Source organism: Macaca fascicularis, chromosome 1, assembly GCF_037993035.2.
Source record: "Macaca fascicularis isolate 582-1 chromosome 1, T2T-MFA8v1.1".
Classification (NCBI taxonomy): domain Eukaryota; kingdom Metazoa; phylum Chordata; class Mammalia; order Primates; family Cercopithecidae; genus Macaca; species Macaca fascicularis.
This window is the reverse complement of record NC_088375.1, coordinates 205,787,057-205,810,112: the sequence shown is the minus strand read 5'-3', so window position 1 is coordinate 205,810,112 and position 23,056 is coordinate 205,787,057. Positions and strand designations below refer to the sequence as shown.

The 23,056-nt window shown below is 49.2% G+C and overlaps 2 protein-coding genes across 27 annotated transcripts in view; one reads left to right on the top strand and one right to left on the bottom strand.

Annotated features, from left to right (window-relative positions):
• The window catches only part of MECR (mitochondrial trans-2-enoyl-CoA reductase), a 38,883-nt gene extending 24,043 nt beyond the window's left edge, over nt 1-14,840 (bottom strand). For all 5 annotated transcript variants that reach the window (XR_012423416.1, XR_012423412.1, XR_012423414.1 and 2 more), the window contains exons 1-2: nt 14,647-14,840; nt 351-448 (exon numbers count right to left, since the gene is read on the bottom strand). Coding sequence is in view for 2 of the 5 variants with exons in the window: in XM_005544186.5 (XP_005544243.3) it covers nt 351-448; nt 14,647-14,822 (274 nt within the window). In the remaining 3 variants the exon portion in view is untranslated. The remainder of the gene's footprint in view (nt 1-350; nt 449-14,646) is intronic.
• Nucleotides 14,841-20,328: 5,488 nt separating this feature from the next.
• Nucleotides 20,329-23,056, top strand: part of PTPRU (protein tyrosine phosphatase receptor type U) — a 91,149-nt gene continuing 88,421 nt past the window's right edge. For 13 of the 22 annotated variants that reach the window (XM_074014297.1, XM_074014276.1, XM_045376349.3 and 10 more), the window contains exon 1: nt 21,114-21,861. In XM_074014297.1, coding sequence (XP_073870398.1) covers nt 21,180-21,861 — 682 coding nt within the window. In that variant the 5' untranslated portion in view covers nt 21,114-21,179. Of the gene's footprint in view, nt 20,525-21,113; nt 21,862-23,056 lie in introns of those variants that run through there. The other 9 variants (XM_005544185.4, XM_074014308.1, XM_005544184.4 and 6 more) reach the window with 1 other exon arrangement.

Here is a 23,056-nt window from a genome sequence, read left to right as displayed (position 1 = left end):
TGGACTGTCTGCCTAACCAACCTCTGAGCCTTAGCTTACTTGTCTGTATAGGGGGACTATATTCTTTAGTGTTCATGGTTATTATGAAGATCAGATAACATACGAAATAAAACCAGCATGTCGTAGGCACTTCACAAGGTTTAGTTTACTCCCCACTGCAATCTTCTCAAAAATCCTCACATGCCAGAAAGGGGAGGCCAGACAGGGCTGACACAGCCTGTAGACGGCTCATCTGGAGAACAGCTGCTGCTAATCACAGGCATTTCACACCCACACCTGAGGAGGAATGAAAACGAGGTGGCAGCTGAACAAAAAAGCCAATTAACATAAGCCACAGAAACCAAGGTTACCTTGGATCATATTTATGTCAGATGGATTGATAGGGGCCGCCAGCATCTTCACATGGACATCTGATCCTCCCACAGCAGCTAGCTCCAGGTTCTTGAGTCTAAGCACAAAGCCAAACGGAGATGTTCATGTCATCCAGGCTAGATTGGGTGTTTCGCTCAAATCATCTCCCCAAAGTAGGTCAGGCAACATTTCTGAGCTGCCATGTGTGCCCAGGAATTATAGTTCTGTTATAAAAGAGAGGTACCATAAGAAATCAGTACAGAAGGCTGGGCGTGGTGGCTTATGCCTGTAATCCCAGCACTTTGGAAGGCTGAGACAGGCGGATCACCTGAGGTCAGGAGTTCAAGACCAGCCTGGCCAACATGGCGAAAACCTGTCTCTACTAAAATAAAAAAATTAGCCGGGCATGGTGGTGGGTGCCTGTAATCTCAGCTACTCGGGCGGTTGAGGCAGAATAATTGCTTGAATGTGGGAGGCAGAGATTGTAGTGAGGTGAGATTGTGCCATCCATCCTGGGTGACAAAGCAAAACTTTGTCTCAAAAAAAAAAAAAAAGAAATCAACATAGGATACAGGTTGACTCTCATTAACCACAAGTGGAAAATCTACAGTGTTTTTCTTTTTTTTTTTTTGTTAAAGACAGAGTCTCACTGTGTCACCCAGGCTGGAGTACAATGGCGCAATCTCGGCTCACTGCAACCTCTGCCTCCCGGGTTCAAGTGATTCTCCTGCCTCAGCCTCCCAAGAAGCTGGGACTGTAGGTGCTTGCCACCACGCCCAGCTAATTTTTTTTTTTTTTAATTTTTAGTAGATGGGGTTTCACTATGTTGGCCAGGCTGGTCGTGAACTCCTGACCTTGTGATCCGCCTTCCTCGGCCTCCTAAAGTGTTGGGATTACAGGTGTGAGCCACTGCACCTGGCCTTTCAACCCCACTGCCCTCTCTGGGACAGGAAAACTCTGCTGGCCTAGATGAGCCCTGTGTTTCCCAAAACTCGCTTGGTTATAAGAATTACCTGGTATGCTCATGGATATAAATCATCAGGCCTACCTCTGAATTACTGAGCCAGAATCTCCAGATGAGGGCACCCCAAGTAGTTCTTACCAACAGGCATACCTGGGAAATCCCAGGCTAGCTGACATGTCCTCCACCTGTTTGATTTTATTCTTGGTCGTAACATATACAGGGGAGAGGAGATATTTCTGTTAGTTGTGGAGTGTGGGGGTAATGGGGAGATGGCCTATGTAGTTCACAAAGACCTCTATGGGTGGCCGTGATTCACTGAGTGATGTCCCTTCTGGAGGAGGATTCTTGTCTGGCAGAAAGGACCCTGGGTGGAGGGCTGAGGGTCCTGGGCGTAAAGCTCCACCACAGGATGCCTGGGTCACCATGGGCAAGTTTCTTCTCTGCTCTAGGCCTCTGTTTCTCCATTTGTAAAACAGAGTTGCAGTAGTGGTTTGAACCTGATCCCCTCTGGGAGCCTCTTCCATGTTGTCAGTGGTAAGTCCCTCTGCTTGTGGTGGGTCTTGGACACCACGGTGGCAACATCTTTATCCCACTGAAACTTTGCTTAATGGGCAAAACCTGCAAGAAAGCTTTTGAGGGAGGCCAAGTTGCAATGTACATGTGTTACTTTTGTTATTTCAAAAAAGTTTTTTAAAAAAGGAGATCTGCCAACCAGATAGTACTGGTCAGTGTACTAGACCCAAGGGGCCTGTGACTTTTTAATCACCAGTGACTGCTTGCTTTCTTTCTCCACACCCCTAAGATTTCATGTTTGCAATGTTTCTCTCTGCCCAAATGCATTTATTAAGTAATAATTCATTTTTACTTACCCAAGACACATAAAACTGCCAACAAGAGGTTCTTAGCATTAGGCAACAGTATCACCAAACTAAGCTGATGTAATTCCACCTACTTCCTGCAGAAATCTGACCTTTTAATTACACCACAGGTTTGATCTTGTGGTAAAAGTGTGATTTTCTAGAAATGTTTAATAATAGGTGGGCGTGGGGGCTCACGCCTGTAATCCCAGCACTTTGGGAGGCTAAGGTGGATGCATCATGAGGTCAGGAGGTCGAGACCAGCCTGGTCAACCTAGTGAAACCCCATCTCTACTAAAAATACAAAAATTAGCCAGGTGTAGTGGTGTGTGCCTGTAGTCCCAGCTACTCAATTAAGGAATGTATGTATTTACACATAGCTGGAGGATGGGGAGTCCTTGCAATAGTAATAACTACTGTTTATTCAGTGCTTACCAGTCAGGCACACTGCTAAGTGCTTTACCTGCCAGCTCTCCTATTACAATAGCTCTCATACTATTGTTCTGCTTTTACAGCTGAGGAACAAAGGCTCTAAGAGGTAAATAACTTGCTCACGGCCACTACAAAGTAGCAAGTGGCTGACCTGATTTGAACCTGGCAGTGTGATCTAGAGAAGCCAGCAGGTAAGGTGCTGACCCCACACCAAGCAGAGGGCAGTGAAACGAGCACAGGCTGGACCGGCTGTAGTTGCCTTATGGGGAGAGGGAGGGAGCGCTAACAGGTGGGCGCGAAGCAAGGAGACATCAGCCCAGATAGTGATGTTTCACTCTCAATGTGTGTATTAAGTCTGCATTCAAAAGAAAAATCCTGCCCAGAGCAAATGGATTTTGGACTAGCTGCCCCTTTATATTATCCACAGCGCTTCTCTCCTCCATTTTCACAGATCATCAGAGGTTTTCTGTAAGCTGACAAAGTTCATGTGCTCAAGCTGTTTAAAGACATTTTTTCTACACATTTCCTATACGTTCTTCCTACAGCCCAGAATGTTTCTCTATGAAGTGAGGAATTCAACTCACCCTTCAAGGCCCAGTTCAAAGTTTACTTCCCTTAAGACATCTTTCAACCCTCCTCCTAGTCCAGAAAAAAAAAAAAATCACTTGCTCGGTGCTCCCATTGTACAGAATTATACATCATGCTATTTATGACTATCTCATATGAGTTTACTAATGTTTAGTTTGTGAAGCCATTTCATACATTTTTGTCAATTGATCAGGAGAAGACATAGGTTCACAATCCCTTTTCTGAAACTCTTGGGGCCATGTGTTATCTACATACCCACTGGGGGCTGCTGCAGCACCCTGTGATCAGACACATGAATGTTTCTGCAGCAAAATGTAGGAATACTCATGCCAAGTGAGATGAATAAAGACCACATAAAAACCTCATGTTAGATCAGGTTTCCTTCAAATAAGTTATAGAAAAAAACTGTCAGTTTCCAGAGCTTTCAGGATTTTGGAACCGCAGATGCAAATGCAGACTTGGATTCAGGTCTTTCAGACTCTGAGTTCAGAGCTCTTTTTACTTATCACCTAGTTTTGTTAGCCAGAATGTGTGTGTATGTGCTGTCTCCTTGTTAGACTGTGAGCTCCCAGAGGGCAGAGAACTTTTAGTCTCAACACACTGTTGAATAAATTTCTCACTAGTGAGAAAATGTGGCATAAGTGCCAGTCATGGCCAGGTGTGGTGGCTCACGCCTGTAATCTCAGCATTTTGGGAGGCCGAGGTGGGTGGATTAATTGAGGTCAGGAGTTGGAGACCAGTGGGGCCAATATGGCGAAACCCCGTCTCTACTAAAAAAAAAAAATACAAAAATTAGCCGGGCGTGGTGGTGTGTTCCTATAGTTCCAGCTACTTGGGAGGCTGAGGCAGGAGAACTGCTTGAACCTGGGAGGCAGAGGTTGAAACAAGTGGAGATCACGCCACTGTACTCCAACCTGAGCGACAAAGTGAGACTCCGTTTCAAAAGAAAAAAAAGTGCCAGTCATTAAGGAAATCAGGGGCAGGGCCCAAACCAAAGGGTCTTAGCTGTTTGTACTTGCTCTTCCTCCTTCTAGGCTGTTTATGAAAATACTCCTGAAAGATGGGCTCAAATAAAGATGGAGATTATACTTCAGGGCATTCAGTCTAGGCATATACATCACATGTGCAGCGAGACTACACTTCTTAAAAACCTAGATGCCTGTGGTCAAGATGAGAATACAGGTAGATCTCAGTTCACAGATGATGGGTAGAGCATGGATCTGGAGTGAAGCAGGCAGCCCTGGGTTTGAATCCTACCTTGGTCATTTATCAGCTAGATAAATCTCAGAATATTCCCTTGTAAAATGGGATAACACGAGAACTCAGTTCACAGGATTACATGAGTTAATGTATGTAAAGCATTTATGGTAGTACCTACACAGTAGATGCTGAAGAAATGGCAGCTGTTATCAGTTGTGGGAATATCCAAGCAAACCTTTGAAACAATTCCCTGGTTATACCTCTGAAAAGAATCACTGAGTCACTGAAAGGAAGACAGCAACTTTTTGGAAAATTCAAGTAAACGTAATTCAACAAATATTTACTGACAGTGAAAGTGCCAGATACTGTGCCAAGGGGCTTCATGATGAATAAAGGTGGGCATGGTAGCATGCATCTGTAGTCCCAGCTGCTTGGGAGGCTGAGGAAGGAGAGTTGCTTGTGCTCAGGAGTTCAAGGCTAGTATGTACCATCATCACACCTGTGAATGACCACTGCACTCTAGCCTTGGCAACAGGAGACCCTGTCTCAGGAAAAAAAAAATAAATAAAACAAATCTCCTTCTCAGGGCCTTGATGGACTGGGAACGCATCCATGGAAACACTGGGAGAAGGGCTGTAACAGAAGGAGGCTTGTGGTGCTAAAGTTGGCTGACAGTGTCCAGCCTGGTGGGAGGAAGAAAACAGAAGATTCGAAAAGGGTTTTTGGAAGAAAGGATACCATAATTTGAAGGATAAATAGGCATTTACAAGGTGGATGGAGAAAAGACAAAAGGTTTTCCTGCCGGAGGGAATGACAAAGAATCTGACCCAGGAGTAGACCAGGCAACAGGTGTAATATGCATAAGAGCCATGAGAATGGAGAGAAGGATTCAGTAACGTAAAATCTTTTAAATAAACACACTAATGTCACTTGGTGACCAGTTCCATGTGTCGGGAGGGAAGGGAAGTCTTTGATGGCTCCCAGGCCTTTGGCTTGGACAACTGAATGCTGAGCTAGGGAGGAAGGAAGAGTAGATTTGGAGAGGGGACACAGGTGACCCGCAGTATGGATACAGAGCAGACAGTGCTCAGGGCTAGACATATAGAACTGTGAGTTGGCTGGGTGGGTGGAGTCTAGGAGAGTCGAAAAACCTATTTTGGGTGATTTCACTCAACAATGAAATGACAACTTATGTCGATGGCTTACTGAGCTCCAAGTATGCTTAACATTTTATATACATGATGCCGTTCAGTCCTCAAAATGCCTATGTGGAGGGTGGTATCACCCAAATTTAAAGCAGAGGAAACTGAGGCTCAGAGAAATAATTTGCTCAAGAGTCTTGATCTTAAGCTAGACTCCAAAATGCAGGCTGTTGAACACTACGCCAGCATTCACTACACTGTGTGTGCTGAATTTTCCTTGGAGATGCTGTTAGGTATTTCTTTTTTCTTTTCTTTTTTTTTTTTTGAGACAGAGTCTTGCTCTGTCACCCAGGCTGGAGCGTAGTGGCGCGATCTCGGCTCACTGCAATCTCCGCCTCTCAGGTTCATGCCATTCTCCTGCCTCAGCCTCCCCAGCAGCTGGTATTACAGGAGCAAACCGCCACGCCTGGCTAAATTTTTTGTATTTTTAGTAGAGACGGGGTTTCACTGTGTTAGCCAGGATGGTCTCGATCTCCTGACCTTGTGATCTGCCTGCCTTGGCCTCCCAAAGTGCTGAGATTACAGGCGTGAGCCATGGCACCCGGCCTTTTCTTTTTTTTTTTTTTGAGACAGAGTCTCGCTTTGTCACCCGTACTGGAGTGGTGTGGTGTAATCTCGGCTCACTGCAAGCTCTGCCTCCCAGGTTCAAGGAATTCTCCTGCCTCAGCCTCCTGAGTAGCTGGGATTACAGGTGCATGCCACCATGCTCAGCTAATTTTATTTTTATTTTTTATTTTTAGTAGAGACAGGGTTTCACCATGTTGGTCAGGCTGGTCTCAAACTCCTGACCTCGTGATCCACCTGCCTCGGCCTCCCAAAGTGCTGGGATTACAGGCGTGAGCCACCACGCCTGGCTGTTAGGTATTTTCTGGGATCCAATTGGTTTGGGAAATGCTGCCTACTAAGCCCCTTTTCTAAGATTCTGACTACACGTTAGTCATAAAGGCTCTGAGAAGTCCCCGAATAAAGAAACCCATGTGGCCTGTGTCATCCAGAGCTTTCCAGATTTAACGCGGGCTGGGAACACTACAATATTTTCACAGCGCAGCCTGCCCCAAACAGCAATTTGAGAAACCATGCTCTGGGCCCCTGGTTCTCTTCTTTGTCTTCTGGGAAGCCCAGCAGCTCTGTCATTTGAGATTCACTGAAGTGGGAGGAAGGAGAGTGAAGAGGGCCAAGCAGGGGTGAGGGTCTAGGAGATGGGAAGTTAAGTTGAAGCTACAAACACAGGTGGATGGTGGCGGGGGCTGGCCCCACGCTTGCTGCAAGCCTGGGGGTCAAGGGGTCCAGCTGCCTCTCACCAGGAGGCCAGCCTTGGCCTGCCCCAGGGAATGCCATCAATACCACACACACTGCTGTTCCCGCAGACAGTGCTAACCACGTCGTCAAGGATACCATTCTGCTGAGACAGGAGGGAAAACAGGGACCAAGTCTGAATTCCAAGAGTTAAACCTCTAGTGTAATGACAGCAATTTCTTCCCCGTTCTTAAAAAAAAAAACTCACTAAAGGAAACAGTGGCTATGTTTTGGAGTACAAATGAGGCACCCAACCCAGCCTGGCTAGATCTCAAATTGCTTCCCCCATACCGTTCGCGTCCTCCCTCTGTGAGTGTAATGGCGCCATGCAACTTGAGGGGATGCCACTGTCCTCAATCAACAGATCCCAGCCTGGATAAGGTCACAATGGCTCCTTTGAGGCCAAGGCTGTACACCTGTGATGCCATACGAAGTACAAGGGAGACAAAAGCAGGCAGAAGAAAGAGCCTTTTGAGAGGGGGGAAAAGAGGCCAGTACCCCGGAGACTGGCACAGTTATACTTGCTGTGTAAGGTGGGCATTAGCTAGCTCTGCTGAGATATCCTTCCTGCGTTCCACATTTAATTAGCAATCATTTGTACTTATCTTTCATCTTTTACTCAATCACATCAAACGGTCAATATCATTTCGAGCAGGAAGAACAGGTAGGGAGAAATTGTCACTAGCCAGAGACTTTCTCATCTACTTAGTACAGAACCAAGAATGTTTGTGTCATCACAGGGCACTGAGTGAATGTAACTGACCCTCATGTGGTCCTCCCCAGTCTGTCTGCGGTCCCCTGGTCACCAAGCTGCCTTCTGTGATTCAGTGAAATGCCTGGTGTGCTAGGTACATTGTTCCTGGATTTGACTAATAATTAATAAGCAGGGCACAACTAGGCAATTGTGAAGGAATGAAGTTCCTCAGCTCACAGCTTGTAAGGGCCTGGCTCCCTGGGAAATAAGGGAGTCCTGGGCTCTCAGGGAGAGCTCCTTTACCTGAGCAAAGCTCCTTTGTTCCACGTGGTTTGGTGTGCTGGACACAACCACACCTCCCTGCACCTCTTACGGCTTCCAGGACTCCCACCATTCAGGACTCATTTTTCGGCTCTTTAGCACAATCATTTTGAACTGAAGGAATCAGAAACTTAGGGCAACTTCTGGAAGTTTCTACCCAGTTAGCAAAGAAACCTTCTCAATCCCCTACTTTCCCTAAACTAAGAGGACCAGAAAGTCTGCAGGCCCCATGATATTCTACATCTGCTGACACTCCACTACAAGGGAGTTGCAGTGTCTGTCACTCAGCTTGCACAGTCCCTGCCTGCCTGCAAGCTGCTTGGATCTCTTTGACAGGTAAAAACACAACCATGCAGTTCCTGTCTGGCTGGAGGCTGGGAGGGCTATTGATTGTGTAACCAACCAAGGGCCAAGGGAGGGTCCCTGGTGAAATCTTGTGCCCAGGATCCCAGATTTCAAGTCAAACCATTGCTCCCTGGAGGCTGCTGGAACAACCATTGGTGAGCAGGCAGTCAAGGCCTGCGCTACTTTCATAGAATTGTCAGAGCTGGACAATTGTTGGAGCAAAGAGGATTCACGTCTCATGATAATTTCCATGGCTGCAGTGTTATGCTGAGAAGGATGCTGAGGGCCCATCTTGTCTTGGCAGGAAGAGCGTTGTCTGGGGAGAATGTGATAAAGACGAGTGTACGTTTTGAGGTCTATAGAAAGGAACTGTGAAGGTCTGCGTGGGGACAGCACACATACCCGTATTTACCACTGCTGACCCTGGTCACTCTTCATTTTATCAAGGAGTAGCTGAAGATAATTGGAGACTAACGTGATTTCCTTACTGCCATAATTGGTGGCAGAGGTGGGACTGGAACACAGGCAAGAAACATCCCAAGTCACAGGTTTACCTCGTATCATCTTTGCTTTTTCTTCTCTAAAATGAGGACCCCTCCCACCTCACCCAGGGTGGGAAAGGCCAGTTCATCCCAGAGAGCTGCTAGGAGAGGGCAAGAGACAACTTGGAGTGGCACCGAGGGGCAGCTTTCCTCCCGGCCTCTCTGGACGGAGGGAAAACCCCAGTCTTTTGTGTAATTCCTGGGGGTGTGCCTGCAGCTTTCACCTTCAGCGGCAACAATGAGAAAATCAGGGTAGCACGGCTTGGCCCTAAACTCCACAGCCTAGTCTGAAGGCCCGATGGAAGGTAATGTACGAGTTATAGAATGTGGAATCTGCTTAGGCTTGAGCCCTGTGATCTGAGGGTAGTCCCCTCTGAGCTGGTTTCAGCAGACACCTTTCTCACATACATATGAGTGCACAGTGGGCAGTCAACAAATACGGACCGATCAGACACACCATGTTTTCTCTTCCCTCGGGGTCTTTGCACATGTAGGTTCCTCTGCTTGGGACGTTTCTCCACTTTCCTGCTCACTGGATCTCTGGGGCACTCAGTTTACACCCTGTCTCTTCAGAGAACACTCTGACTACCCCGAGGGGGTTAGGCACCCCTCTTCTGGGTGTCCACAGCACTCTGAACATATCCCATCACAGCATTTGCACCACTGGACGATGGTGGCCTTTCTCCTGGACTAGGCTGTGAGGCTCTGAGGGTAACGACCACAACAGATTCAACTCTGTACCCTCAGTGGCTTGCACTCAGTAAACTCTCAAAGAATACATGCTGGCCAACTTACTACATCCATGCGTTCTGTTCCCACGCCATTCATGGCCACAATAAAGGGCTCTAAACAGAGCACCAAACCCAGAATGCGATTTTTTTCCCCCAAAGTACTAAAATTTGGGTTTAACAATCAAGTCACCTGCAGTTTTGCTTTACATTAACTGTAAAAAGAAGAAATTCCTGAGAGTAAACAGTGCCCTATAGTGAGAATGGATAGCCTGGGGCCCCACCACCTGCTCCTCCAAAGTCTATCTGGCTTAAGACAGAATGGGGAGGCTGGACGCAGTGGCTCACACCTGTAATCCCAGCACTTTGGGAGGCTGAGGTGGGCAGATCACCTGAGGCGGAGTTCAACACCAGCCTGGCCAACATGGCGAAACCCCGCCTCTATTAAAAATAAAAAAAATTAGCTGGGCATGGTGGCACGCACCTGTAATCCCAGCTACTCAGGAGGCTGAGGCAGGAGAATCACTTGAACTTGGGAGGTGGAGGTTGCAGTGAGCCAAGATCGCACCACTGCACTCCAGCCTGGGGGACAGAGCCAGACTCTATCTCAAAAAAGAAACAAAAACAAAAAGACAGAATGGGTATACGTCCACGGGTTTTCTAGCTCATTTTCATTTTTGTACTAGCAGCAGGCAGGTGAGAAAGCCAAGATGATCAGGATGCTGTTTTACAAAAGCCTCGGGATCCTGAAAAGGGGAAGAGACAGAGAATGGTATTTCTAAAGTTTCCCAAGGTTGGGGCTGCCCTTTCTATAGCATAGGAACTTGGGGTTACCTGAATGACCTACAATTTCACCTTCTCTTCTAAGCTTTTTCCCAATTTTATAGTCCATCTCATTCTCAAAAATCATTTGAGACCTTGGGAGGTTGAGGCAAGAGGATCGCTTGAGCTCAGGCGTTTGAGATCATCTTGGGCAACATGGTGAAACCCCATCTATATATTTTATTTAATATATTTTTTAAAGTTTATTTAAAAAATAATTTGAGGTGACTGCCATTGTTTCCTCAGGCCTATGTCTATATCAAGGACTTTTAATAAAGAAGGGGCATCCTAGCTGTATGATCTTGGATAAGTGCCTTTCAATCTACTTGAGCTTCAATTTCGTTATCTGTAAAGTGGAAGTAACGATAATCAAACTGGATTGTTGTGATTTATATATAGGCGGCATTTAGCCCAATGCTTGCTATACAGCTTTTCAATAAATGAAAGCTGGTTTCACCAGAAGATCCAGAGAATGGTAAAGTTCTGAGGGGACTTTCAGGAAAAAAAGAAGGCAAGAGAAGAACTAAGGGTTTCTGGGAACTATCATTTTTTTTTTTTTTTTTTTTGAGACAGAATCTCACTGTGTCGCCGAGGCTGGAGTGCAGTGGTGCCATCTCAGCTCACTGCAACCTCTGCCTCCTGGGTTCAAGCGATTCTCCTGCCTCAGTCTCCCAAGTAGCTAGGATTACAGGCACGCACCACTGTGCCCGGCTAATTTTTGTATTTTTAGTAGAGCCAGGGTTTTGATATGTTGGTCTCGAACTCCTGACCTCTGGTGATCTGCCCGCCTCAGCCTCCCAAAGTTCTGGGATTACAGGCATGAGCCACCATCCATGGCCCCTGGGTTTCTGGGAACTATCTGATAGGGAATCTAGAACTCTGCACAAGGGACAGTGGCTATGGAGAACTCTGAAATTTCTCGAATGTTTGTCATTCTTCTGCACAGTCTTTACTTAGATCCGCAGTTTAATCTTTTAAATAAAAAAGGCCCAAATACTTATTTAGGGGACCCCATTTTGGAAGAAAGGGAAAGAAATTAAGCAACAGGGGAAAATGGCTTAGGAGAGAACAGCAGCAATGTTTGGAGACAAACAGGAATGAAAACAGGGATGTGAGAACAGGAGAAACCTGGAGGCCTCCTTTTGAGAAGTCAGACCTGAGCAGGCTGTTCCTCATTCCTTCCCTCCTGCTTGCAGAGGTGTGGCCCACAGCGCAAGCATCACAAACCACACTAGTTCTGAGAATGCTCTGTTCAGACTCTAGGTAGTCCCATGACCCCTACCTGGTGTAACCTGACCCAGACACCTAGTTACCAGGATGTGTAAAGGACACCTGATTCTTTCTGTGACAGTGTGGTTACCCTAAACCTCGAAGACATGACTACAAAGAGAATCCCAGTCTCTGGCTTCAGTCCATATGAGAACAAGTAAAGCCACCTGAATCTGGGTCAGAAAGGAAAGTTGCCCTTCTGGAGCACGGAGAGAATTACTGCTTGTCTGACAATCTATCCATAGGGCAGTGGTTCTCAAGCCTGGCCTGGGCAGCAGAGACACCTGGAGAGCTTTGAAAAAAACAGATGCTCCAAGCCAGCACAGACCTACTAAGTACCTCAGGAGTGGGGCCTAGGAATATGTACGGTAGTTTCTAAAAGCACTACAGGTCAAGCTGGGTGTGGTGGTACACACCTGCAATCCCTGCTACTCAGCAGGCTGAGGCAGGAGGATCCCTTGAGCCCATGAGTTCAAGACCAGCCTGGGCAACATGGCTTGCTCTCATCTCAAAATAAATAAATAAATATATAAAAAATAAAAGCTGTCTGATATTTTATGTGGGCAAATACAAAAAATAAAAGCACTACAAATGGTGACTGTGCTGTGAAGCCAAAGTTGAATATAATGCTTTATGGAAGTATCTTTTTTTTTTTGGAGAGGAAGTCTTGCTCTGTCATCCAGGTTAAAGTTCAATGGTGCGATCTCGGCTCACTGCAACCTCTGCCTCCCGGTTCAGGCAATTCTCCTGCCTCAGTCTCCCGAGTAGCTGGGACTACAGGCGTGCACCACCGTACCCAGCTAATTTTTGTATTTTCAGTAGAGACAGGGTTTCGCCATGATCTGCCCACGTCAGCCTCCCAAAGTGCAGGGATTACAGGCATGAGCCACCGCGCCTGGCCGGAAGTATCATGTTTTGAACTAGAGGGAAATTACTGAAGTTCCACAGAAGGAAATAATAGAAGCTGTCTTTTTATTTATTTATTTTTTTCCCAAGTGGCATCTGCAAACAGACCAGTCTGTTTCAGCTTCTTTGGCTCTCCAAGAGGGAATCAATTAGGAGGCAACTGCATTCAGCTGAACTTTTCCAGGCCTTCCTCATCACCACAGCCGAACTTAATAACAGGTACACTTTTTCCGGAAATTTAGATTTAGATTGAACTAACATTTTAGGAGCACCTGTTTTGTAGCAGGTCCTGCTGCAGACACAAACTGCAAGTCCGTGGGAGAGACACTATGTTGTTCTCATTTGGTGTACGTTCCTGGAAATGGAGGACTGTTCATCAGAGCTGTACCAGTTCCTTACAACACAGTCCTTAGTGAGACGTCTTCCCTGACACAGTGCTTTATTACCTGCGATCCACATACAATTTGGAGTTTACTGACTGATGTGTCTTCTTGACATTCTTTTCAATTTCTGTAATGCTGGATGTGGCTAGGCTGATTGCATGACCTTGAATTTATCTGAGGCTTATCCTCACAACCTGTCAAAACATCTAGCTTGAATTTTTTTTTTTTTTTTGAGATGGAGTCTCGCTCTGTCACCCAGGCTGGAGTGCAGTGGTGCAATCTCGGCTCACTGCAACCTCCGCCTCCGCGGTTCAAGTGATTCCCCTGCCTCAGCCTCCTGAGCGGCGGGGATTACAGGCGCCCACCACCAAGCCTGGCTAATTTTTTTGTATTTTTAGTAGAGATGGGGTTTCGCCACGTTGGCCAGGCTGGTCTAGAACTCGTGATCTCAGGTGATCCACCCGCCTCAGCCTCCCTAAGTGCTGGGATTACAGGTGTGAGCCACTGTGACCAGCTCTAGCCCGAATTTTAACCATTGAAGTAATGCCACATTTGCCTATCCTTTGGAAAATAATCAAACAATTTGCTGGGAACCAAAGAGTTAAAAAGAAGGTACTGCACAAGAGTATGCAGGTGTTTTTTGGTGGAGAGCACTGCACAGATCTTAGCTGATTACCACTATGAACTTTGTCTGTACTGTCTCCATTTTTAAAGATGATGAAACCAAGGCTCAGAGAACCTCAGTAACTTGCCAAGTGCAAAGCTAGGACAAGGATTTGACCCCAAGTATTCTGATTCTCAGACCTGTGCTTTTGCCTTAGCTCCACTTCAGTGGCCCGATAGCCCTTCTGAATGGCTATTTATGTGCAGATTTATAATGGCTGGCAACTGACATACTGTTTTTATCAACCACATGCACAAAGCATGAAATAAGATCCAACAGAATTTTAGGAAGACAAAGTCATAAAAGTAACGTGAGGTTGAGTGACTTCTCTAAGACCAAACAGCTAGTAAGAGGTTGAGCCTATATTTGACCAAACATAGATACTTGGGTCTGTATGGCACCAAAGCAGCTCTTTTTATAAGCCAAGATGCATATACGGTGGAGTGAAGAGAAACTCACATGAGTTTGGAATCAGAAGCCATGGATTCCAGTCCCGTTCCAATCACTTATTAGCGATATCACTCTGGGCAAGTCCCCTGCCCTCTGGAAACAATGGTCTATGACCTACTCTTTACTGACAAGTGAAGATCCAAATGGACGTAAAAGTATTCTGAAAACTTCTTCCAAAAAATCATAATAGAAGAGTAAGAACTCAGGCAGGTCAGTCAGTCAGACATAGGTTTAAATTCTGACTTTGCCGCTGACTGGCTGTGTGACCTTGGACGAGTGATTTTACCTCTTCTGCCTCAGTTTTCATCTGCAAAATGGGGATAAATCAAGTAACTACCCCAAAACACTGTTGTGACAATTAAATGAGAGCATTCATTTAAACAAGCGATTGCCTGACACAATACTCGATCAATAAACATCAGCCATTCATACCCTGATAACTGCTTCTCGGGTCTTTAGCTACCTTCAAGTACGGTCTTTCTGAGCTACCCAAAGCGCCCTGGGCTTCGGCTTCGTCTTGCTATTCTCTGCCCCCTTCCTCGGACCCTGTCCCTCTCTTCCCAGTCGACAGCTCGTCTTAAAGCCCTCCAGAAACCCCAGTTCCCTTCCCCGGTTTCGGCGCTGTCTCTTACTCGACGACCTTGGCCGGATCCCCGTGGTGCCCATAGACAAGCGCCCGGACCCGGGCAGGCTCGGCGGATGCAGAGTAGGAGGAGGCGGCAGGTCCGTGACAGCCAGAAGCTGGGAGCAGCCTCCGCCACTGCCGGGCGGCGGTTCGCACCCGCCACAGCGTGCTGCAGACCCACATGCTGCCTCCAACCAACACAGAGCCTGACGCCCCCGGCTACGTCATCTTCCAGCGACTGCGCGCCTGCGCCCCGCCCCGCCCCGCTGGGTGACCACTCCCGAACGCTCCCTTTGAAGGGCGTTTCCTTCCTCCGCTGCCCACGTGGTGGCGCCTCGCTAGAGTGCGTGTGTGTCCGGGGGTGCGGAGCTTGCGAGGCCGCCAAAGCTGCTCTCTCAACAAGGAGAGTCTGGGGCTGGCCCATAGCCGTGTCTACAGCCTGCAGTTTGGTGTTTGATTTGGAGGAAATAATTTACTCTCCCTGGCCTCAGTTTACCCTTCTCCACATAATATATTGAGTGCTCACCGAGCCAGGCTCTTTAAGCTATTATCTAATTTAATCTCCACTACCATGTAACGGCATAGGGAGGCAAAGCTTACTTCCCTACACTGAGGAGAGTACAGGAAATCTGCTGTGGAGGCAGGAATACGGGGCTTGGAGTTAGAAAACTTAGGTTCAAATCCTAGCCCTGCCACTTCCTAGCTTGGCCACCATGGGCAAGTGAAACTCTGAACGCATTGTAAAAAACTCTGTTCAGATATGAGACGGGAATCACAAGGAGAAGGGCCCCCTCTCAAAATGCTCACAGTGTAGAAAGGGATTAAGTGGAACACTGGAAAATGCTTGTAAAAAGGTGTAGCCCCATGAAGGATCTAGTCTTATTTTTGGTGTAGGGAAGACATGAACATTACTAAAACCCCAGATGAGCTGTGGCTCATGCCAGAGTGCAATGCTGTAGTCTGAAGAGAGGTGCTCTGGGATGGAGTGGGGTGAGGTGGGGGCTCATGGAGGAGGTGCTGTTGGAGCCAGCCCTGTGATTCAAAATCTTCTGTGTGCATAAAAATAATCCGAGGTCCCATCTTAGACCTACTGAATTAGAATCTTGCGGATGGGGGTTCCAGGAATCTACATCCTTACAAGCTCCCAAGAATATTCTGATGCAGGTGTCCCAGGAAACAGGTTTTAAGATACTGAGCCAGGGCTTTGAAGGATAAGGAAGAGTTCCTTTCTCTGGATTTTATTGACTTGAAGCTTGCCATCGCCAAGCCTTTCCTCTGAGGAAGAGAGCACAGCAAAGTGCTGTGAGCTAGATTCGGACAAATCTGGCTTTGTGTCCTAGCTCTGTCATTTTCCAGTCATTTGATTTCTGACAAGTCACCAGGCCTCTGTGTCTTCATTTCCTTATTTTTAAAATGGAAGGAATACTAGTTATCTGTTTCAAGATAGTTGTGTGGGTCAAGTGAGATATTATCCACTTGAAGCATTTCGTACAATGCTTGGCACATGGAAGCATTTGATAAATATTATCGGGGGTTATTGTGATTAAATGAGAAATATCACACATAAAACTCTCAGACTAGGGTCTGGCTCATAATTTGTGCTCACTAAATGTCTGCACTTGTTTTGATTATTAGAGAAAGTTGGTGTCCCATTGTGGGGGAAAGGCTTGGCCCCACATTTATGGGCACACACACGATGACCAGTCCTGCTTATCCTTTTCCCCAGTGACACATAGGCCTATTTGAGCTGGGAAGTACAACATAACCTTCTGTTGTAAGACTCCCTAGGTGACATTGAGATGTCGACATTCTCTTCTTCACCAAACTGGCTCCTCTGAATTTCTGGGGAGCCCAGTCAGGAAGCCTGAAGAATCATCCAGCAAGTCCTTCTCCTTGGGGCTGGACTGTAGCCTCCTATGCATCCCGATAGCCCTCACTTTTAGTCTAGGCCATCTGGGTTCTCGCAGGGGCATAGTTTGAGGACTATTGACTGAGGGGTTGAAGTCCAATTTCCTGGCCTTGCATTCAAGATTCTTTGCACTCTGACTCCCACGCTGTGTTTCCAGCTTCACCTTCTCCTGCTGGACCGTGCATAGCCTGTGATCCAGCTGCATTTGATACCCATCTTCCCCAGTGTGTCTCCTGCCTTTTTTCAGGCCACTCCTTCTGCCTGAAATGCTCTTCACTGCCTCGAAAACTCCAGGTTCAGATGTCATTTCTCTGATGTTTCACAACTCCCTAGGTCATCTGCTGCTGCCTTTGTGTTTTCTCTGGAGCTGTGTTATGGCCTTTAGGACATCGTCTCTTATTTATTCCCTGCTCCAGGCAAGAGTGGAGCCATGTCTGGTTTATCTCTATGACACCAGCACCCGATATGAGCCTGGCACAGGGTAGGTGTCATAAATATTCCATGAATTGCAGGTAATAGAATTTCCTCATGGCCTAGAACTGTCTGTGGTGCCATCTCCTTTTCCTTAGATTTGGGCTGGTCACTCTGGGCCAGGAATTTCCTTCTTTCAAGGATTATAGAAGTTTGTGGGTTTTTATTTTTTATTTTTGAGACAAGAGTTTCACTCTCGTCGCCCAGGCTGGAGTGCAGTGGGATGATCTTGGCTCACCGCAACCTCCGCCTCCCAGGTTCAAGCAGTTCTCCTGCCTCAGCCTCCCGAGTAGCTGGGATTACAGGTGCCCGCAAGTACGTCCGGTTAATTTTTGTATTTATTTATTTATTTTTTAGTAGAGACAGGGTTTCACCATGCTAGTCAGGCTGGTCTCAAATTCCTGACCTCGCCTCTGCCTCCCAAAATGCTGGGATTACAGGCATGAGCCACTGTGCCTGGCCGAAGTTTGTTGTCTTTTAAAAGTAAAGCAGAGTGTCCTCTTCTCATCTGTCTACCTGTTGCTTGTATTCTCTTTCTCCCTCCGTTATAGTCTCTGCCGTGTTCCCCTGCGCAAAGAGCAAAGGAATGTGGAATCAGTCAGCTCTGGGTTCAAACCTGGGGCCCACCCTCCTTTTACTAGCTGTGTGATCTTGGGCAAGTGTCATATGCTCTCTGAACCTCAGTTTCCACACCTGTAAAATGGGATCACTGGTAAAACTGTTATGAGGCTTCCTCAAGAGTCCTCTGCAAACAGCACCCTTGGTTGTTTCTTCTGTTCACTGGTTTTCTCTCCTTGAGTTTCCTTTTCTGGATGGGCCCCTCTGGCTCCTCTCTGCTCCAGCATCTTTATATCTTAGTTTCTTCCCTAAGGTTTCCCCTTGATTTCTTCTTGCTTCTGCCTCCCTCTCCCTATTTAATTATCTGTGTCCGATTCTTGCCTGCTCTGTGTCTTTTGGTCCCTTTCCTAATTCAGCGTGGAGCTCATCAGCTCTCACAAGAGAGGAGACTAAGAGCCCAGGAACTCTCAGCTCAACTCTACCTCCTCCAGCCCCAGGGCAGCTTCAAGGTGTGCCCATCTCAGCATGAAGCCAGCTAGGAGAGGGGGCAGGGCACAGGGAGGGCCTCCATATACCTTGAACTCCTATGCTCTGTTCAGTGTCACTGCCCAGGGGTCAGACCCATCTGCCCATGACTTTCCCTACTTCAGCAGTCTTTCTAGCTGGAGCTGTTAAAATAAAACAAAACAAAACAAAACCCAGAGATCAGAACTTATTACTCCTTACTACTCTTCTGCTTAATTACTCCACTTCAGTGGCCACTCGTTGCTCTTAGGGTTGAACCTCAAGCCCCTTCCTTGCTCATAGTTTCTTGCCTGACCTACAGACCCTGCTGACTTATTCAGCTGCACCTGGCTCCCTTCTGCCCCCGACTCACTCCATGCCAGCTGCCTGGCTTCCTTGCAGCTGCTTGTACCCACGAGCTTCTGCCTTTGCACAGGCCCCTCTGACTGCAATGTTCCTCCCCACTGATTTGCATGAGGTTATCTCCTTCTCATACTTCAGGTCTCAGTTCAAATGGCACCATGTCATTTGTACAGCAAAGCACTCTTGGACCACTTATTTAAAGGAGACGCCCCTTCCCTATCTATCAGTATACTCCCTCGTTTCCTTTAGCATGCATATATTAGATGGTAATGATATATTTATGTACATGTTTGCTGTTGGGCTCTCCCACTAGAATGTAAGCTTCATGAAGGCTAGGACCATTTGCTTTTCATTCATTCCATCCATTCAGTATTTACTGAGCATCAGTTACATGCCAGAGGCTGGGCGCAGTGGCTCATGCCTGTAATCCCAGCACTTTGGGAGGCGGAGGCAGGTGGATCACCTGAGGTCGGGAGTTCCAGACCAGCCTGGCCAACATGGTGAAACCCTGTCGCTACTAAAAATACAAAAATTAGCCAGGCGTGGTGGTGGCTGCCTGTAATCCCAGTTACTTGCGAGGCTGAGGCAGGAGAATCGTTTGAGTCTGGGAGATGGAGGTTGCAGTGAGCCAAGACCGCGCCATTGCACTCCAGCCTGGGCAACAAGAGTGAAACTCCATCTCGAAATAAAATAAAATAAAATAAAATAAAATAAAATAAAATAAAATAAAAAAATGCCAGATACTGGGCACTGAAATACAAGATGAGTCTTTCCCCAAGGGAGCTTATTTCTAGAGGTGGAGACAGATAATGTATTCATCATATAGCCCATGCTCTGTTTGAGATTGCAACAATTCCCCTTCCCTTCCCTGTCCCCCCACCACTCTCAAATTTCCTGGTATATGAGACCGTGATAAGGGACATACACCAGAGGGTTTGCTTTTTTTTTTTTTTTTTTTTTTTAGTTGTTTACTCTTCTTGTTTTCCCACTGGAATGTAAGATCCATGAGAGTAGGGAATTTTTGTCTCTTTTATATCTCTACCGTAGCCTATAGTAATTGTAGAATAAATGAATAGACCCTAGTAAATATTTGTTGAATGAATAGGTGTCTGGATGGGAGGCAGGTCTCAGCCCCTATTTAATTCAAACCAAACAACCTTGATTCAAATCTTGGTGCTGCCAAATCCTGTTGCATAACAGTATCTATGCAATATAATTGTTGCATACCTAATATATGATGATTAAATGAGTCCACGTGGGTAAAACACATAGAAGGTACCCGGTCTTATATAGTAATGAGCAACAAGTTTGCTGATCACAGTTCAAGGGCTTGTTCTGGGTAGAGGCCCAAATATATTTAACCTGTGTAGCCTGAGGATAGAGTAGGACCAGTGAGGGTTAGTGAGGGTGGTAGACTTGCACGTCGTGAAACGATAAACTTTCTAAAAGCCGGCGTTTCCAAAGCCCCAACCACCGCTCTTGGCAGGTGAGCGAGCGCCCTGTTCCTGGAGGTATGTAGAACACGCATTTGAAGGCGCCAAGGTAGAAGGGATTCAGGCATCGGATGGGACAGAGGCCGGGTGTCCCTGGGTCACTATCCCTGATAGCGCTGTACGGGAGCTAGGCGTGGGCCATGAGCGTGCTCGCCTGGCAGTGTTGGTGCCCGGTCCGTGGAGAGGTCCGTGGGCGTCCAGGCCCAGCCGCTGGGCCTCATGGCCGGGAGGATGCGGGAGCGGGGGAGGGGCGCGCCGGGGCTAGCGAGCGGCCGGACCCGCCTGCAGCACCCGCCGCGGCCAGCAGGGAGCGCCGCGAGACCGCCGAACCCGCGGCCGGGCCTGACGTCAGCGCCCCGCTTGCTCCGGCTCCCGCTCTGGACTCGGCGCCAGTCCCGCTCCGCGCCGCGCCGCTCCGCTCCAGCTAGGGCTCCGGCTCGCCTCTGGCTGGGCTCGGGCTCCGGCGGCGGCGTCCCCCGCGCCGGGCCCCGGGACGGGCGGCGGCGCTCCAACCATGGCCAGTGCCCAGGCGCTCGTGCTGGCGCTCACCTTCCAGCTCTGCGCGCCGGAGACCGAGACTCCGGCAGGTAAGCGCGCGGCGGCCGGACCGAGCCTGCCCCGCCGAGCCTCGGGGCCCGTGGCGTAGCTCGGAAGAAAGTGTGAGTGTTGAGTGACCAGGCGTTACGAGCGTGCTCCCGGTGTGTGTCTGAGCGTAGGATGGGCGATTGTGTGCCCGGGGTGTTGCGTGACTGCGAATGTTGTGTGTCCCTGAGTTCTGTGCGCAAGAAAAGGTGATGTGTGTCTGCGAGTATGTTGGGGGTGAATGTTGTGTGCATCGAGGCATTGGGTGTGCGCTGAGTGTCTTGTGGGTCTGCCAGTGTGTAGTGTTTGTGTGGCCAAGTGGGTTGTGTGTGTATCTGAGTTTGGTTGTGTTGCGGGAGTTGTATCTGCTAATGTGTTGCATTTGTTTGTATTTTGCAGGCAGTGGCTGGGAGTGCTGTTTGTTTTGTGTCTGAGAATGGGTTGTGTGTTTGTGTTATGCCTGTGGCCGGGGGTGCTCTCTGGATCCCGCCTGAGTGTGGATCCGGGAACCCGTGTGTGGCGTGTGTGCTTTTGAGATCCGTGTACATGTGTGAAGGCGTGGGAACGGGTCCGGAACGTGTGTGTCCGTGCGCTGTGTTCGTGCGGGGAGTGCCTGGGATATGTGGTGTGTGCCGCCGGGGGCCGCGTGGGTCCGAGTGAATGCCAAGTGTGCCGGGAATGCGTGTGTGGGAGCGAGTCTGGAGCGGATGTGAGTGTGTGCGAATGTGTTCGTGTGTGCTGGCTGCGCGTCCAGGAATGTTGCGAGTGTGGAGCGCGCCTGGGCCGCGGCTGCGAGTGTGCCCTGGGCCCGGGGCCGCCCGAGGGGGCGGTGGCAGGACGTGTGTGCGCGCGTGTGCGTGTGCGCGTGTGTGGCGCGCTGGGCCGGAACAAGTTGTCGCGGCGGCGCCCCCTGGGCAGCCCAGGTCGGGCAGGGCCCGAGGCTCAGGGGAGGACCGGGCCCCGCAGCCGCCGCCTCGGGCATGTCGGACTGTTTGTTGTTTCGCAAGTTCCGCGCGGCGCTGGCGGGCTGCTGATCCGAGGCGGCGCCTGGGCTGCGGGGCGCCGGGGCTAGCGGGGGCCCGGCGAGGGGCCGGCGGGCGGAGAGGGGAGGGCTGGGCCGGCGGGCGCTCCTGCGGTGGCCCGGCTGCGGCTGCGCCCCGGGCGGCCGGGCGGGGGCTGTCCCCGGGCTGGGCTGCGACGTCGGAGCGCGGGCAGGGCCTGGCTCGCTGTCGGGGGACGGCGCCCCCTCCCTTGGCGCGCAGGACGCGCTGGGGACGCCCGGGACACTCCCTCGGTGGAGCCCGCAACTTTGGGCGGCCTCCCGGCCGGCCGGGACCGCCAGGTGTGTGCGTGAGTGAATGTGAGTGTGAGCGTGTGGCTCCGCGCTTGTCTGCTGTGTGGTCGCGTTCTCCGGGTGTGTTTCGGAGTCTGGTGTCTTTTGGTGTGCGTGCGCGTGTGTGTTAGCGCAGCTGAATGTATGTATACGGAGCCTGTGTTTGTGTGTCCGTGTGCTCGTCGGAGTGTGGACGGTGTTTCGGTGTGTGTGCGTGTGCGTGTCCTGCATCCCACCCTGAGGCCTGGGATCCTAGATCACGGCTCCTTCCCGCGGAGTTTCGGGGCCCTGCTCCCGGTGACCTCCCCCACCCTCGCCACCGGTGGAGCTGCTCCGCGGGCTGCGGGTAGCCGGGAGACGCCCGGGGCGGGATCCGAGCCGAGACACGTGCCGGAGCGGAGCCGCCTCCTCGCGGTCGCCAGCCGCAGACAACTGACCTCCCCGGGATCGCGTTCGCGGCCCTAATGCCGCCTCCGGTGTCTTGGGCCGGAACTCCAGTGGCTGCCGCGTAGTGGCCAGCGCTTGGGCCTCGCCCTACAGCTCTCCGGGGCCATAGGGCAAAGCTTTAGCTTTGACCTCCCCCATGCCAGAAAGGACGCCCAAGGCGACCTCCCTCCCCATCCTCCCCAACTTCTCTCCCTGTCCTGCAGCAACTTTGCCTTCCCCTCCCACCGTGAGATCAAATCCAAGGGGTACTGTATGCGCCCCACCCCGGCTCCTACCACCGTCGCTTTGGTTTCAAGAGCACTCACAAGCCCCAAGCCCTGCCAACAGGAGGACTGTCAGGAACTGAAGTTTGGGAGTGAGGCCTAGAGCAGGTTACTGCCATTCTTGATGCCTCAGTTTCCTTCTCTGCCTCATAGCCTTCATGATAATGGTGTATGGCACTTTTGGTAGATAGCAAGTACCTTGTAAAGTAAGGCTATGTCTGTGAGTGCCAGGGAACAAAAAATGGATTTGAGAGTTGTTATAAAGCCCCAGAGGCTGTGATTTAAAGCTGGGGGATCTGGGGTTCAAATTCTGCCTCTGCTACTTGCTGTCCATGTGACCTCTGGCAAATCACTTCATTTCTAAAGTTCCTGGCCCCCTTTGTTACTCTTAGAGATGAACTCAGAAGCCCAAGTAGAATAAATGTGATATCCCCTTGTCTCCAGTCTGGACAGAGTCAGCGCAGCTCCCTGAATGCCCGAGGAGCTTCCGGGTA